The sequence below is a fragment of the Centruroides vittatus genome, unplaced genomic scaffold (assembly GCF_030686945.1).
Source record: "Centruroides vittatus isolate TY-2023 unplaced genomic scaffold, ASM3068694v2 contig_875, whole genome shotgun sequence".
Lineage (NCBI taxonomy): Eukaryota > Metazoa > Arthropoda > Arachnida > Scorpiones > Buthidae > Centruroides > Centruroides vittatus.
The window spans coordinates 244,944-260,333 of NW_027122567.1; the positions used below are offsets into that span (position 1 = coordinate 244,944).

General features: G+C 35.6%; 2 protein-coding genes across 3 annotated transcripts in view; one reads left to right on the forward strand and one right to left on the reverse strand.

Annotated features, from left to right (window-relative positions):
* LOC136982969 (protein C10) overlaps positions 1 to 15,390 on the reverse strand; it is a 352,942-nt gene that overhangs the window by 181,601 nt on the left and 155,951 nt on the right. The gene's annotated exons all lie outside the window — the stretch shown is intronic.
* Positions 1 to 15,390, forward strand: part of Galphas (G protein alpha s subunit) — a 114,596-nt gene that overhangs the window by 68,966 nt on the left and 30,240 nt on the right. For both annotated transcript variants that reach the window (XM_067279541.1, XM_067279542.1), the window contains exon 5: positions 3,713 to 3,810. In XM_067279541.1, coding sequence (XP_067135642.1) covers positions 3,713 to 3,810 — 98 coding nt within the window. The remainder of the gene's footprint in view (positions 1 to 3,712; positions 3,811 to 15,390) is intronic.

Genomic DNA, 15,390 nt, shown 5'->3' on the forward strand with positions numbered 1-15,390 from the left:
GACCCGGCCACGCGTTGTTGTGGCTCAAAATGTATCTATTATAAATGTATAACACTTCCCCCGTGGGGGGAATTTCAAAAAATCCCTTCTTAGTGTACATTCTCTTGACGTACCCTATTAAAACGCAATCAAAAACGCATCTAAAATAGTAGAATAAAAGCCGAGTTCTTCACAGTAAGCCTTAATCCCGTCACTTTTCCCGCTGGGGATTATCGAAAAATCCCTTTTTAGTGTATATTCTGTTGACGTAACTTATTAAAACGCAATCAAAAACGCAATAAACCGCATTTAAAATAGTATAATAGAAGCCGACTTCTTCACGGTAAGCCTTAATCCCGTCCATCTCCCTCCACTGGGGGAAATTTCGACATGTATATTATATAAAAACACGTGCGTATTCGAATGCAACGTTGTGTCAAAATTTCAAAGGAATCGGTAGGAACAAACGAACGTTATATTTTATTTATATAGATAGATAGAAAATGATCTGCTTCAGTCCATTCTCACAGAAAAGCATAATGCCTCACAGAAAAGCAAACTTAGGTCGTCGGAAGTTAGCGCCATCTGTTGGACATAAAAGCCTTAATCCATATATAAATATATTTTTGAAAGGGGGGAAATGGTGTAGGGGTATGAAAAATAGATAGTAGCCGATTCTCAGACCTACTGAATATGCATATAAAATTTGGTAAAAATCGGTAAAGCCGTTTCGGAGGAGTAAGGTAACTAACATTGTGACACGAGAATTTTATATATAAGATATATATACAGTCAAACCTGTTTTTATGCGGGGGATAGGGACCGCATTAAAAAAAACGCATAAAAAGAAATCGCACGAAACTTCACGAATGGCTGTAAAAAATAGTTTTCGCAACACAATTAAAAAAATATTTTTTTTATGCGGTGAATAGGGAACGCATAAAAAAGTCTCACGTAGAAAATAACTCAAAACCGTACGAAATAGAATTTATTGACAACAGATGTCAGCACTTGACTGCATCGTCTGGTCTATCGTCTGTTTTACATATTTTTGTCCAGGTGGTGTTTTGTTGACTTAAAAAGTAAATTATTTCATTTTTCGCATATTCATGTAATAATATTACTATAATAAGTGCATTTATGCTATAATAAGTTTATTTAGCTATAATAAGTCAACGTGAGACATGACGAATCGCACGAGACTAGTCGCCAACTATACCGCACAAATTAAAAATCGCACAAAAAAAACCGCATAAATTAAAAATTCGCATTAAAAAATCGCACAAATAAATTCGGAGGAGTAAGGTAACTAACATTGTGACACGAGAATTTTATATATAAGATATATATATAATTTTTCATTTTTGTTTCATTTATAATCAGTAAAAATTGTCATGATATCAAAACTTTTTCAAAGTGAAAAGGGTTCTACAATTAAAATAAGTTGGAAACAGCTGATGTAGATAGTTCTTTGATCTGTTTGATATCCCTTAATCTTTAAGGGATTAAGAGATTAAGGGATATCAAATAGATCCTAGGATGGTAGGATTGCCACAACTCTAGAAGAACAAGTGACTCTTTCAGGAAAAGAATGTAGATACAACAACTTAGAAACTAAACAAGCAATTATTTATTATGACATCATCAAAATGCTGGGCTGCAATTTTTAATCATATTTTAAATTTATTTGATTTAAAATATATGCTCTCCACCTTAAATTGGTACCATAATGTCTTGCCCTTGTACATCATACTTTTCCTTTAACAATCAAGTCATGTCAGTCATCTATTAACTGCTTTCTGGGGAAAAGTTTTGAATTGAAATAATGTGATTTCTGGTTTACATCAGAAGTTCATATATAGTTAATCAGGGCCTCCTGCCCCTAACTTTCTACATCTGGTCTTGACTTTCATGTAACTAACTCTGTTCTCGAGATTAAGGAAAGACGGATGGATGACAGTGGGAATTTATAAGTCTACAATTTTTTTAAATTGCAACACAATCATTACGGCAAACTTTATATCACATAAATGTAGAAAACCTGCTGGTATTCTAATTAAGACCATCAAATGGTAAACCTGAGTTTGTCTTGTAACCAAGGCTATTTTAATCCCTAAATGCATAGCAAATAAAAATTTCTTTTGCCAGCTGAACTTTGTCTTCTGATTAAAACAGACTTGATTATAAGACAAACTCAGGCTTGCCATTTGGTTAGTCTTAATTGGAATATCAGTAGGTTATATGCATTTATATAAAAGTATGTAGATAATATGGGATAAGTTTTATTGATTATGATTGATGGTAAAGGATTTCTTGTTAGAATTGCTGAGGAATTAATTATTACAACTTCCAATGATTTGATGATCAAATAAAAAAAAGGAGGTCTATTGCTCAATATGTGAATTTGGATCCTTTCTTGACTTTGAATGAATTTCTAGAAATGTTAATTTTAAGACATTTTTAAACTAAATTTTTATTTTTATTTTATTTTAGATTGTTTTGTGATTATTATTATTATACAATTTTACATATTTTCCAAAGATTTGTTTTAAATTTTTGAAGAATGTTGTATTGTTCTATCTAATTCCAATCTTGGTTTGTTTTCAGGATATATGTGTGCACTTTTAAGTTTTAAATTGTAAACTTGGTTTTTGTTTTTCATTCACAAAATGTTGTATCTGAGCATATAGAATGCTCCAATCTTTATATATAAAATTACATGGACTGACTGACTGACTGACTGACTGACTGATTCATCATTGCCCAGAGCAAATTGCTGAACCTAAAGAGAGGAAATTTGGTACACAGTTAGAGTATGCAATGAGAATGTACACTAAGAAGGGATTTTTGGAAATTTCCCTGCGGGGGAGAGGATTAAGGCTTAACCTGAAGAACAGCTTTTACTGTACTATTTTAGATGCAATTTTTTGTTTTTGATAGTAATAACTTAACTTCCAAATGTACAATATTTACCAAATCATCCAAATTGTTTGCCATGCAATGCCAGGCTCATTTGCTAGTTTAAAAATATGCTTATCCTAAATAAACTATAAACTTTTTCCATATTTTCAAGCTTTAGCATGAGTTTTTTCTTAAATAAAACTTTTCTGTAATAAAATGAAAACTTCTCATTTAGAAAAGCAATAAACTTTATTTGATCATTAAATACTTTATGATAACATCTGAAAAGCAAAAATCAATTTTATAATTTATTTTAGAAAATTCAATGAATTAAGATGTTACATGTTATATTTACATTAATATTAATAAGAAATAACATCAATTTTGGAAGTAATAGTGGTTTTTTTTTTTTTTTTTTTTTTAGGTAAACAAATTTAATAAATTGATTTTTGTCTATTTTAAAATAATTCTAAACTAAATATATAAATTCAAATATATTTTAATATGTAGTATAATTTGTAGTACGAAAACAATCTGCTAGATTATTTATTGGGTTACATATTGTACAATTTATACCTCAGATCACTTTGTATATAATCATTGTGATATAAAGTATTAGTTTTAAAATTAATATAATTTTAATAACTGTTATACAGTAAAACCTCCGTATTGTAACAAATATTTTGTTAGCCATTAGTATTAATTGTTAGTTGTAACAAATAAGAAAAGTTAAATTTTTATATTTATTTTGATAAATCACAAATAGTTACAATAGGGAGGTATTATATCATGGAAAGTTACAATACAGAGAGTATACTGTATTTTATTTTAGGAATTTTATGAACATACAGAAATTCTTTGGGCAGATAAAGGAGTACAAACAGCATATGAAAGATCAAATGAATACCAACTTATTGATTGTGCAAAGTAGTAAGTTAAGCTTTTTATTTCTACAGTAGTTTACATTATTCTATTTAATAAATAAAAATAAAATTGAATAATTAACAAATGTAAATTATTAAATAAAATATTCAAACATAGTATTTAGTCTGACAATAGCATATAATAATTTAATTAAGTTGGCAGCTTAATTTTGTTTAAATTATTTTATATATTTATTAACAATTACAAGAATTTGGTACTATAGATAAGAATGCTATCAAACTGTAATAATTAACTGAATTTTTGATTGAAATTTGAACTATATTAAATCAGGTTATTAGTTTGATAGATACCTTTCTCATGGTTTAGCCAGTGTAATTATCTTATCCAGAACTGAAAAATCTAAGTACAGTCAAACCTTGGTTCAGTGTCACCATTTATTCATCTCTGAGATTGGTATTAAGTTGAAGAACCTCAAACAATACAATAACAACTCACACATAAATTTGAGCTTTTGAGAGATTTAAAGTATTTATGATTTGGAGATAACAATGTCATCAACATTTAATAATTTATAGATACTGCAAGATTCTCTATTTAAAATTTATGGTGAAAATTGTTTACAAGTATTCATTGACACTTTACAAAGGTTTATTAGAAGGCAATGTATCAAGGTTTGACTGTATGTAAAGATATACAGATATTTTTGCTCTTTCTGTATTGTGGTTTTTGTAATATGATTAAACAGTTATAATTACATATACATATAATTATATTTTTGAATCATTTATTACAAGTATATAACAGATGATCTAAATATCCTGCAATTTTGTTGCTATTTTTGGAGCCAACATTGTATAATTTTCTGTAAATTTTTTTACACAACAACAAACTTGGTTTTTTTCTTTCTAATTGAGTATGGCTATTTTTGCTTATGTATGCATGTATTTATCATTAATGTGTGTTTATTTACATAGAAATGTTTTTTTTTTAATTTAAAAAAGTAATAATAATCACAGCAGTAATATCATAGCTTCCCTCAGTGTTAAATGATAAACAAAAAATTATCTGAAACAAATGTTAATTAACTTAAAAAGAATGTTTAAATGTTAAATTCAGTTTTCCTTTTTTATACATATGATAATACATGCTGCAATAGATATTCAAACTGCTCATTTAATAGATCTTTACACAGTGTTACCAAATGTCCTACAATTTGACCTTCAGTCCTTCGTCCTCCCTCCTTTGAACAAAAACAGCAAATGTCCTACTTTTGGAGGTGATCCATGTGTCACTATTATACTTTTGTATAACTTCATAAATGACAGAATTAAAATTACACTTAGTAGTTAAAATCTGAATACTTAATGTAAAATGTTCATTACCATGTTAGTTATTGGTTTTTTATCTGATTTATGGCAGTTTGACATACTTCTGTTTGGACTTTCACCTCACTACACTCTTTGAACATTTTTTCCACGGTCAGTGTAACTGTAACCCTTGTATATATTTCTGTAAAATAAACTTGTCACAATGACCATTGGACTCCTTTGCTGTTCGGTATCATTCTTCTGGCACAACTACGACACTACTTGTGGATGGAATATTACAATTGACGAATCAAAGTGCATAAATCATTATAGTTCTTTGAAAAATTATTTAAAAGAAAATTCTAATTTAAATGAAAAATCAGTAAGTGAAAAATGGCTTAATTTTTTCAGGCAACTGACAATCCAGAATTACATTCTGAATTGCTTAAAATTTGCCAATATATGTTTTCAATTCCCAGACACAATGCCACCACTGAAAGAGTATTTAGTCTGGTGGAATCTCAGTGGACAGATGAACAAAACAGAATGGCAACTGAAATAGTAAAAAGTCTGGTTATGGTGAAATTCTACTTTAACAATCATAATTGTTTAGAATTTTATGATGAAATTTTAAAAAACAAACAACTGCTAAACAGAGTCAGCACATCAGAAAAATATGATTTTGTGTAGCCATCTTAATTAAAACAAACAATTAAGTGTGTGTTTCATTGGTATTCGTATTTGTAAAGGTTCCATAAAACTTACGTTTTTTATTTTACAAAAATTTTTGTCCCCTCCCGTGTGTCCTACTTTTTGACTTATTCCCACAGGAATTGGCCTCCTTTCACATCTGGTTATTTGGTAATCCTATCTTTACACATGTGAATTTTAATGCGTAGCCTGATGTACACATTTTCAATAAGTGTAGGGATACAAGATTGCATTTCTGAATTATATTTTGCTGTAAGTTGTTAATAGTTTATGATTGATTTAAATGTAGACTTTGCTTTTTAGTAGACCCCCACAGATAGAAATAAAATGGGGTGAAAATTTAAGAGGCTCCATCTTTCAGTTTATTGACCTGGTTTGATGGTCATCCAACCATACTTGAACAACTAAACCATAGTAAGGAGTTGACATTTTTACTTTCAGTAGAACAGTGCATCATTTATTTAGTGGAAGTTATTCATTATAGAAAAGCAGAGTTTTGACATCACTGCCTGAGATCTGCAGAAATGTGTAAAATAAAGTCTGTAAAAAAATTGAAGTTAGCAATATTTATAGACTTTAGTCTGAAAAATTCAGAATCATCTAGGCATAAATTGAGAAAACTACTAATTTAAAATTATAATTGGCAGCCATTACAGATTTCTTTTTTGCAAACTACCAGAAATGTTTTGTTATACCTCAGCAGTATGCTTATCCAGTTTAAGAAACATTGTCCTAACAAACATGATTTAAAACTATGTAAATATGGTATTAAACTGGATAGTAAAATCTGCTATGCAAGGACAATGATTAATTGTATTAGTATGGCAAAAAAAATGTTAGAAACATTAATCAAAGTGAAAATGTATTATTCTAAATTAACAAATAAATAGAATGAGAGTGGAAGAAACATAACAGATAAGTTTTTGTAACATTACTTTCCTATAAAAGAACACTTCAATAAAATATTGCCTCAACTACAGTAATATTTAAACTAATCAAATAAAAATGACCATTAAACTAATAACAGTTAAAAGTAAACAACAACACACAACACCAGGGAATAGTCAACAACGTACTCTATGAACCAATGACCAGATTTTCAAAGAAAAAACAAAACGAGAATTCGCCAGGAATGTTTTTGAATTCCCCAGAGTTCTTCTTCAGGCGTTAAATGAATGGCCAATGGAACATAAAAGCTTTGGAACACAACCATTCAAATTGGATGCACGAGAAATCTTTTTAAGAGAGTCATGTTGTGTTTGCGCCTACCAGAGACCAATGTTTAAACATTGGTGTCAATCAGCACCTGCCAAGCCATCAACAAAACCAACTCCTCCTCATAATTAATGCACATAGAAATGAAACTAAATTTAAATATGTGCATGGCCTCTAACCATCTTAGATGCTCAGTGGGGGCAAAGTGAGGATGAGCCTCACCTAGTTGAAGTCTGTCTCAATGTCTTGATTGGCAGCATATGTAGTGAGGGTTGTGGTAGTTCTTGCATGTTGTATATCTGTGAGATACTTTTGTAATCTGACTCCCAAGGAGCACTTAGTTCAGACAATGTAAACCAGGTCCCTATTGACCTTAATGGGGACACTGTATATGCCAGGAAGTCAGTTCAGGTCAGGAAGGTCTTTCCCATTGAAGAGGATGTCAAAAATAGTCTGGCATCTCCTGAATGTGACACAAAGCTGGTATTTCCTGGCAATCTCAATACACGATGATTTTAAGTATGAATTAAATGTGATTCTTTATCTTTGGGTTGATTACCTCTCAGCATGTCAACTGCAGGGGTATATGCTGAGTGTGTACAGTGGTAATGTTCAATCAACCTATTGGTAACATTGGGGTACCCATAGGTTATACAGTGAAGGCTAAGCACCGTATAAATATTAATTCAGCAGCAAGGGCTTGAGGAGTAGAAGAATGTGTAAAAGCCCTTCTTATTAAAGCCTTGTATGTCTAACATGTCGTAATCTTGTAAGGAAAAGGGTCACATGTACCCATTTCCTTACGAGACCCTATCAGTATGTACACGAACATCGAACCTGGTTTACGGAATACAGAGATGTGGATGCCTGACTCCTCCACTCTAATATTTATGTCCAGGAATTGGACCTCTGAGGGGTTAGCTTGTTCCACTTTCAGGGTCAACCTGTAGGGATTATTGTTAATAGTATCAACAAAGGCCATCAAATCTGGCACTGTCTCAAAAAAATATCATCATCTATATACCTCCTGTACAGAAGGATGTTGGGGAGGAACTGTGGAAGGACTTTGCTCTCCAACTGTCTTACTATCATTTCACATAGGTCCCCTGATACAGGGCTGCCCATAGGGACTCCTCTTCTCTGAATAAAGACTATGCTATTAAACTGAAAAAACAAATTATAGCATATTAAGTGGACCATCTTAAGAACATGGTGGTGTAACATTAATTCAGCAGCAAGGGTCATCATCAACAATACAAAACAGGAATTGTTTTGGCAGGATGTTTAATTTTGAATTTATACTATTAGACTAAGAGAGTTATAAAAGCACTGAAGACTTTGAAGACATTTTTCATTGATTAATAAAATAACATCATTAAATAAGTGCCATTTTGTTTGAATAACAGAAAAAGAACCTATCAAAGATTATTTTAAAGCTTTTAAGAGAAAGATTGTAAAAAATAAACTAATGATAATTAAGAAAGTGACATTAATCTGTTTACATGTATACAGGCAGTCCTCTACTTATGAACATTCGACTTATGAACTTTCAAAGTTACGAACAAAACCAACAGATGGCGGGTTAACATGAGCGTGAGTAGAGTACCTAGATATCAGAGTAGCAACACACGAGTCATCACTGCCATGTTCTGTCGATCGACTGTCATCACGTGGTCTATGGGTTTACATTAAGAAATGACAATTTTTTTAGTTTAATAAAGCATTTTTACGAATAAAATGCTTTATTAATCTAAAAATATCGTCATTTCTTAATGTAAACCCATAGACCATGTGATGACAGTCGACAGAACATGGCGGCGATGACTCGTGTGTCGCTACTCTGATATCTAGGTACTCTAAGCATGAGAGGTAGGTGAGAAGCTCTTAGTTGAGTTTGGACTGTAATCACGTGTCATAGGCCGCTAGGGGTCAGAAGTGCTATGCTGTGTCTTACATGTGCTCTGGGTTTGATCGTCATTTTTTTAAATACAAGTGGATTATTGCGGAATATAACACATCATTGGTGTCAGGAAGACAAGCGCTCCCCGTAGGTACTAGTATCTTTTAATTTGGTGGACTTTGACTGGTTTATTGGAGCCAATATTTTCGGTCTCTTGCACCATCTTCCACGTGCTCGGATCGCCTTTTCTATTTCATTCTTCGTTAGTGGTTATTTCCTACGTAGTGCTATTGTAATTATCCTGACGGCGTGAAATTAATTAACCCTGAAACGCGATACGTTTCATCTTCTCTCCGCTGGACAAAGGGCTTTGTTCCCTACCACGTGGTAGGTGCAACCATTCGGCGGTGCCTGAACTCCTGGTGTTCTCACCGAGGGAATGTGCAACTTCTCTTCGGCGGCTCATCACAGTGACCTCCCACAGAACATTTCCTTCGGATTACAAAGTAAAATATTCGCAGTGAGTACCCTGCTCTCTTGTTTCTGTTCTGTACTTCAGTTTACGCATAGTTGTTATTTTTTTGGTGCCGGTGGTAAACTAGTGTGTTGGCCGGGCTCTTTCATTTTCCTCGCGCATCTGGTGTAGAAGTGGGAACTGATTCACACTGTGTCTTATCTGCAACCATGTCTGAGGACAATTTTTTAAATACTACCGACCAGCAGATGGCTGCATCCAAGGTCTTAGACGAAATCAAGGTTTATCTGGCTAATAATAAAGACGCCAAAATTGGCAAACAGCAACATCCTAAATATATCATCAGAAGCGTTGAACGTATAATAGACATTCTCACCAACCACACTGGTATACAAAAATTAGAAGAAATTTCTGCCAAGCTAGACCAATTAATAGAAGACAAAAAGGACAGCAAAATCTTGGAAAAACAGGATAATATCCTAGAAAAGCTAAACACCATGGGGACAGCAAAGACAACTGCTTTTACCCAGCCACTATATAGCACAGTGCTAAAATCAGGTATTAACGTAAACATGCCCTATAAAGCAAAACAAGCAACGCGTGCAGCTTCCAATAATGTCCTGCTGGTTCACAGCAAGGATGAAAACAGCACTAGTGAAAAACTTCAGAAACTGCTGCAAATGGAAATCCAGCCTTCTGCCTTGAAAATTGGCGTCAATCGGATTAGAAAGATCGCTGGTGGAGGTGTTGCAATTGACCTCGAAAAACAAGAAGATATAGCCAACCTTGAAATTAGCATTAGGGAAAAACTTCCTGACGTCAGTACTAGACTCCCTAAGAAAAGGAAGCCTCACATGATTTTATACTCTGTCCCCAACCATGAGACAAATGAGTGCATTATAAAATGCATGTACGATCAGAATGACCTCATCCGAGAAACATTCTCTGAAGAGGAATTTGGTCAACAACTTCGAATAAAATTTACCACTGGGAAAAAAGAAGCCAAATTTAAAAATCATGTTTTAGAAGTAACACCTAAATTACGAAAGTACCTGCTAATGATCGGAAAAATCAATATCGAATGGTCCCGCTGCAGGGTGGGTGACTTCTGCCCAGTCCTGCAGTGCTTCCGTTGCTGCGCTTATGGGCATTCAACAAAAAACTGTGCCCACACTAAAAATACTTGTAGCCACTGCCACCAGGAACATTCATTTAAAGATTGCCCTAACAGAGAAAAGAAACCAGAATGTTGCAACTGCCTTCATGAGAAATCCGCCAACACTTATCATAATGCTAGAGACAGCTCCTGCCCAGTCTATCAAAGAACCAAGCTAAACATTATCTCCAGAACCGATTATGGATCGGAATAATCAACAACAAATAAGTTTTCTCCAAATCAACTTGGGCAGAGGCATTAATGCCACTTCTCTCCTGACTGCCAACATCAACAAATACGACTTTATTTTCATTCAGGAGCCATATTGTCATAGGAACATCCCTGCATGTCTTCCCACTTCCACTACTGTCATAAAAGGAACAACAAACTATCCCTGGGCTATCTCTGTCATAAACAACAAAAACTTTCCAATTCTTCTTCACAGCCAGCACAGCAATGAGCACATTGTGTGCATTGAGACAAATATTAATAACAGCACCTTCATTATCATTAACGTCTACTGTCCCTACAATAACAATATTAACAGCTTCCTGGACCATCTCCAAGACACTATCAACAACTTTCAGTACAACAACCTTCTCCTTGTTGGTGATTTCAATTCACACTCCCCCGCCTGGGGGGGCAAGCATCTGGACGACAGAGGGACTGCCTTAGGTGATTTTCTTGCCACCAATAACTTAATTCTCATAAATGATCCACATTCCCCACCAACATTCTACAGTTCTAGGGGCCACAGCTGGATCGACATTACTTCTGCCTCATTTCAGTGCTCTAATCTCGTCACGGGCTGGAGGGTCCTACAGGAGGATTCACTCAGTGAACATGCCTACCTCCACTTTACGATAAATAACGTAAGTACAGTACCACTGGTAACACCGACCTTCCACTACGTTATAATTTATCACGTGCGGATTGGGATGGCCTCACCAGCCTCCTTCGGACAAAACTCACCACTTACAACCCCAGTGACTTCGATGACGCCAGTAATTTTCTTGACAGCTCTATTGAAAACATTAACATCGCCTGCAATCTATTCATTCCTCGTACCTCTCGTCGCCACAGGGCTGTCCCCTGGTGGGACGCAAAGCTCTCCGATATGCGCAAAAGTGTTCGACACCTCCGGAAGAAATATCAATATTGTAGAAACGAACCAGAACGCAGCCACCTCAAAGAACAATACCTACAGAATCAGAAGATTTATAAGCAAGAAATAAAAAATGCAAAGATCACCTCTTGGAGGAGCTACTGTACAAAAGCCTCCAGCAACCCCTGGGGCTATATAACAAAGCTCTGCACGGGCAAGCTAAAAAGAAGCCACATCCTTGAAACTAGTAATAATGATAATTTAACAGACATCATGAAGAAAAAAATAAACACCTTCTGCCTCGATGACAACCCTGCAAATGATGACACATGGCAACAAGATATCAGGAAAGCAGACTACCATAACATGATCAATTCAAACACCCCTCCTTTCGAACAGCATGAGGTGGATAAGATAGTCAGTGAGCTTCCTGCTACTAAAGCTCCTGGCATTGATGGCCTCTCAGCAAAACTTGTGAAAAAGCTCTGGGACTTGTTCCCTACTCAACTGCTGCATATCTACAACATCTGCCTGCCACATGGCATTTTCCCGGAAGCCTGGAAGGTAGCCAAGCTGGTTCCTATTCCCAAACCTGGCTCGTCCACGTGCAGGCCGATTTCGCTCCTTCCCATTTTGGGTAAGGTGTTAGAAAAGTTAATTACCACAAGGCTAACTTGGCACGTGGAAGCCACGGATAGGCTCCACGGGGCACAATTTGGCTTCAGACACCAAAGGTCTTCTAATGACGCAATCCATAATGTCACCACCAATATTCGTCAACTCCTCAACCAGTACAAATATGTCTTAGGCATAAGCCTAGACATTGAGAAGGCCTTTGACAGCGTCTGGTGGCCCTTGATCCTCAAGGGGCTCAACAACTTAGCCTGCCCCACCAACCTCTTCAATCTTATCCGCCACTACTTAAACAACAGGAAAGCTATTCTCAATATCGGCAATCTCTCTCACCAAAAAACCGTTGTCAGGGGTTGCCTGCAGGGCTCTGTCTGCGGCCCCCTGCTATGGAATATCACGTTTAATGACTTTCTTAACTCTACATTTGGCCAGGATTCCCTAACCGCCTATGCGGACGATGTAATGGTCTTGGTAGGCGGCTCGTCCAGAGCAGATCTTGAAAGGAAGGCCTCTAGTATCCTCTATAACATCCATCATTGGGGCATTCGCCACAAATTACATTTCAACCCCCATAAAACTAAGGGTATTATTTTCACCAATCCTCGCAAGCCCAATCTCTACAAAAGGACTCCAACCATCAAAATGGACGGGCACTCAATTAAAATTGAGAAAACCCTAAAATATCTGGGAGTCACACTAGATTACCATCTCTCCTGGGAGCAGCACATCAAGTATATCTGCGACAGGGTCAGCCTCATTTTCCACTCCTTTACCAGGGTGGCCAAAAATAGCTGGGGCCTAAACTCAGAAGCTATGAGTATAATTTACGACTCAATTTTCGTCCCTATCATCACTTATGGGTGCGGCACCTGGGGAGAGGCTGCTGTCAAATCCCACCCACGTCGAAGGCTCATCTCCGCCCAGCGGACAGCCCTGCTTCACATCGCAAAGGCATACCGTACCACCCCTAATGCCAGCCTTCAAGTAATATGTAAAAAGCCTCCGATTGACAAAGTCATCAAGCTATTCTGCGACACATGGAACATCAAGTGGGGCAACGACATCGTCACCAGTACAGGTATAATTCGGGCCGACATGCTCGAGCGTCCTATTGACTTTTGTAAATCACCTTACCCGAACGAGTTAACTAACCTCTTCCACAACTCTCATTCCGAGCCTTCAATAAACATCTATACTGATGGGTCAAAAAGTGATAATAATGTGGGCTGCAGCTTTGTCGCCTATCAGAACAAGATGGAGATCTTTCATCACAGAGCCCGCTTGCATGGCAGCTGCTCTGTCTTCCAGTCAGAGCTGCTTGCCATCAAGTTGGCCATCAAGTGGTGCACCACGAACTACCATAACCTGAACGTCACACTCCATTCGGACAGTAACTCTGCTATTTCCCTCCTTCGTCGCAAGAATCTCCACCCCATCGCACAAGAAATCCACGAGGCCGTCAAATACACTGATAACTCTATTAGTATTACCTGGGTACAAGCCCACCAGGGCAACACCGGGAACGAGCGGGCAGATGCCCTGGCCAAATCTGCGGCCACTGACGATACCTTACCAATTTACTACAGTAAATTTAACTTACATACCATCAAAAAGCTACTATGGACCGATCTTCACACAAACTGGCAAAACGACTGGGACTTAAATCAAAATATTACATATAAATTTTTTCCGGATATTTCTGCAATATACTCTTATAGATGGATCACACCCAACTTTCAGCTCACGCAATTTCTGACCAACCACGGCCGCTTTCACTCGTACCTTAAGCGTTTCGTCAACCCACAAAACAGTGGCCTCTGCCCTATTTGTAATAAGCAGGATGGCAGCCTCCATTACATTCTAGACTGTGTCATGCTGGAGCCTGAGAGATCACAGCTTCGCATCCTCATCAACCATAAGCATGGCCACTGGCCAAATAATAATCACGAGTTTTTGAGTGACCTGATAAACAATATGGACACCTTCAATCAATTTGTACAACTCATCTACCAATACAACAGGAGGACTAACGTCCCCACTAGTAACTCAACTTTTAGGTAATACGTAATTCAGTTTGTATATACTGTACAGCCTCCCTTCCTGCTAATGCTGCTACATTTATTGTCTTATTTACCAGTACTGTGTTTTTTATTCTTTGTATTCTGTTTCCATCATTTATTCATTGTATATTATATGCTCTCCATTGTACATGTACTGTTGCTCAAATATCAACAATTAATTGTTACTTCATATATGCTTAATCATTCTACAACTGTATTTGCCTATTCTACGGCTATACTGACATGTTTTGTTCCTTTGTAAATGCCATGTATCATAAGTACTATTGCATTGTATTCACTAATTGCCCATTGCTTACTGTATCCACTTCAAAGTCCATATATTGCCCGCGTTTACGTAATTATGGGAAATTGCCTATTTGCAATCTATTTTCTGTAACCCATGTCCACTTATGCCTAGCGGTGCTGGACATGCATTTTTTATGCATTAATAAAATAATTGAATTGAATTGAATTGTAATCATGTGTCAATCGTGTATGGTGTCATTTGTTTACTATTAAAGTGCAGTTGGTTATTATTTATGTACAGTCAAGTTTATTTTTGAAGTTTTACGTTAAAAACATTTACAGTACATACATATGTACATTTGTAGTTGTTTTAAATGAGTAATTTTAATAAATAATGTACTGTACATGTGATTGATTTGAATTTATACTTCCCTTTAACAATCTTAATTCAACATTATTCAAGTAGCCTAAACATTACATAATTGTAAAAACAACATTGTATTTGAGTTTTTGCGCCAAACATCGTCTTTTCAAGTTACGAACTTTTCAACTTGCAAACGACCGATATGAACGGATTAAGTTCGTAAGTAGAGGACTGCCTGTATATTAAATCCTATTTCATAACATTAATTATGATATTTCATTAAAAGTGAACTAACATGTCTTATGAGATACAGATTGACAACCTTGTTGTTATATCTTTGTATGCTAAGGTGTCCATTTTTTTAAGTTGAAAAAGTAGCAAAACTTCTATTAAAATATTTTGATATAACCCATTATCATTTCAACCCATAAATTCTTTTTATTCAATTATAAC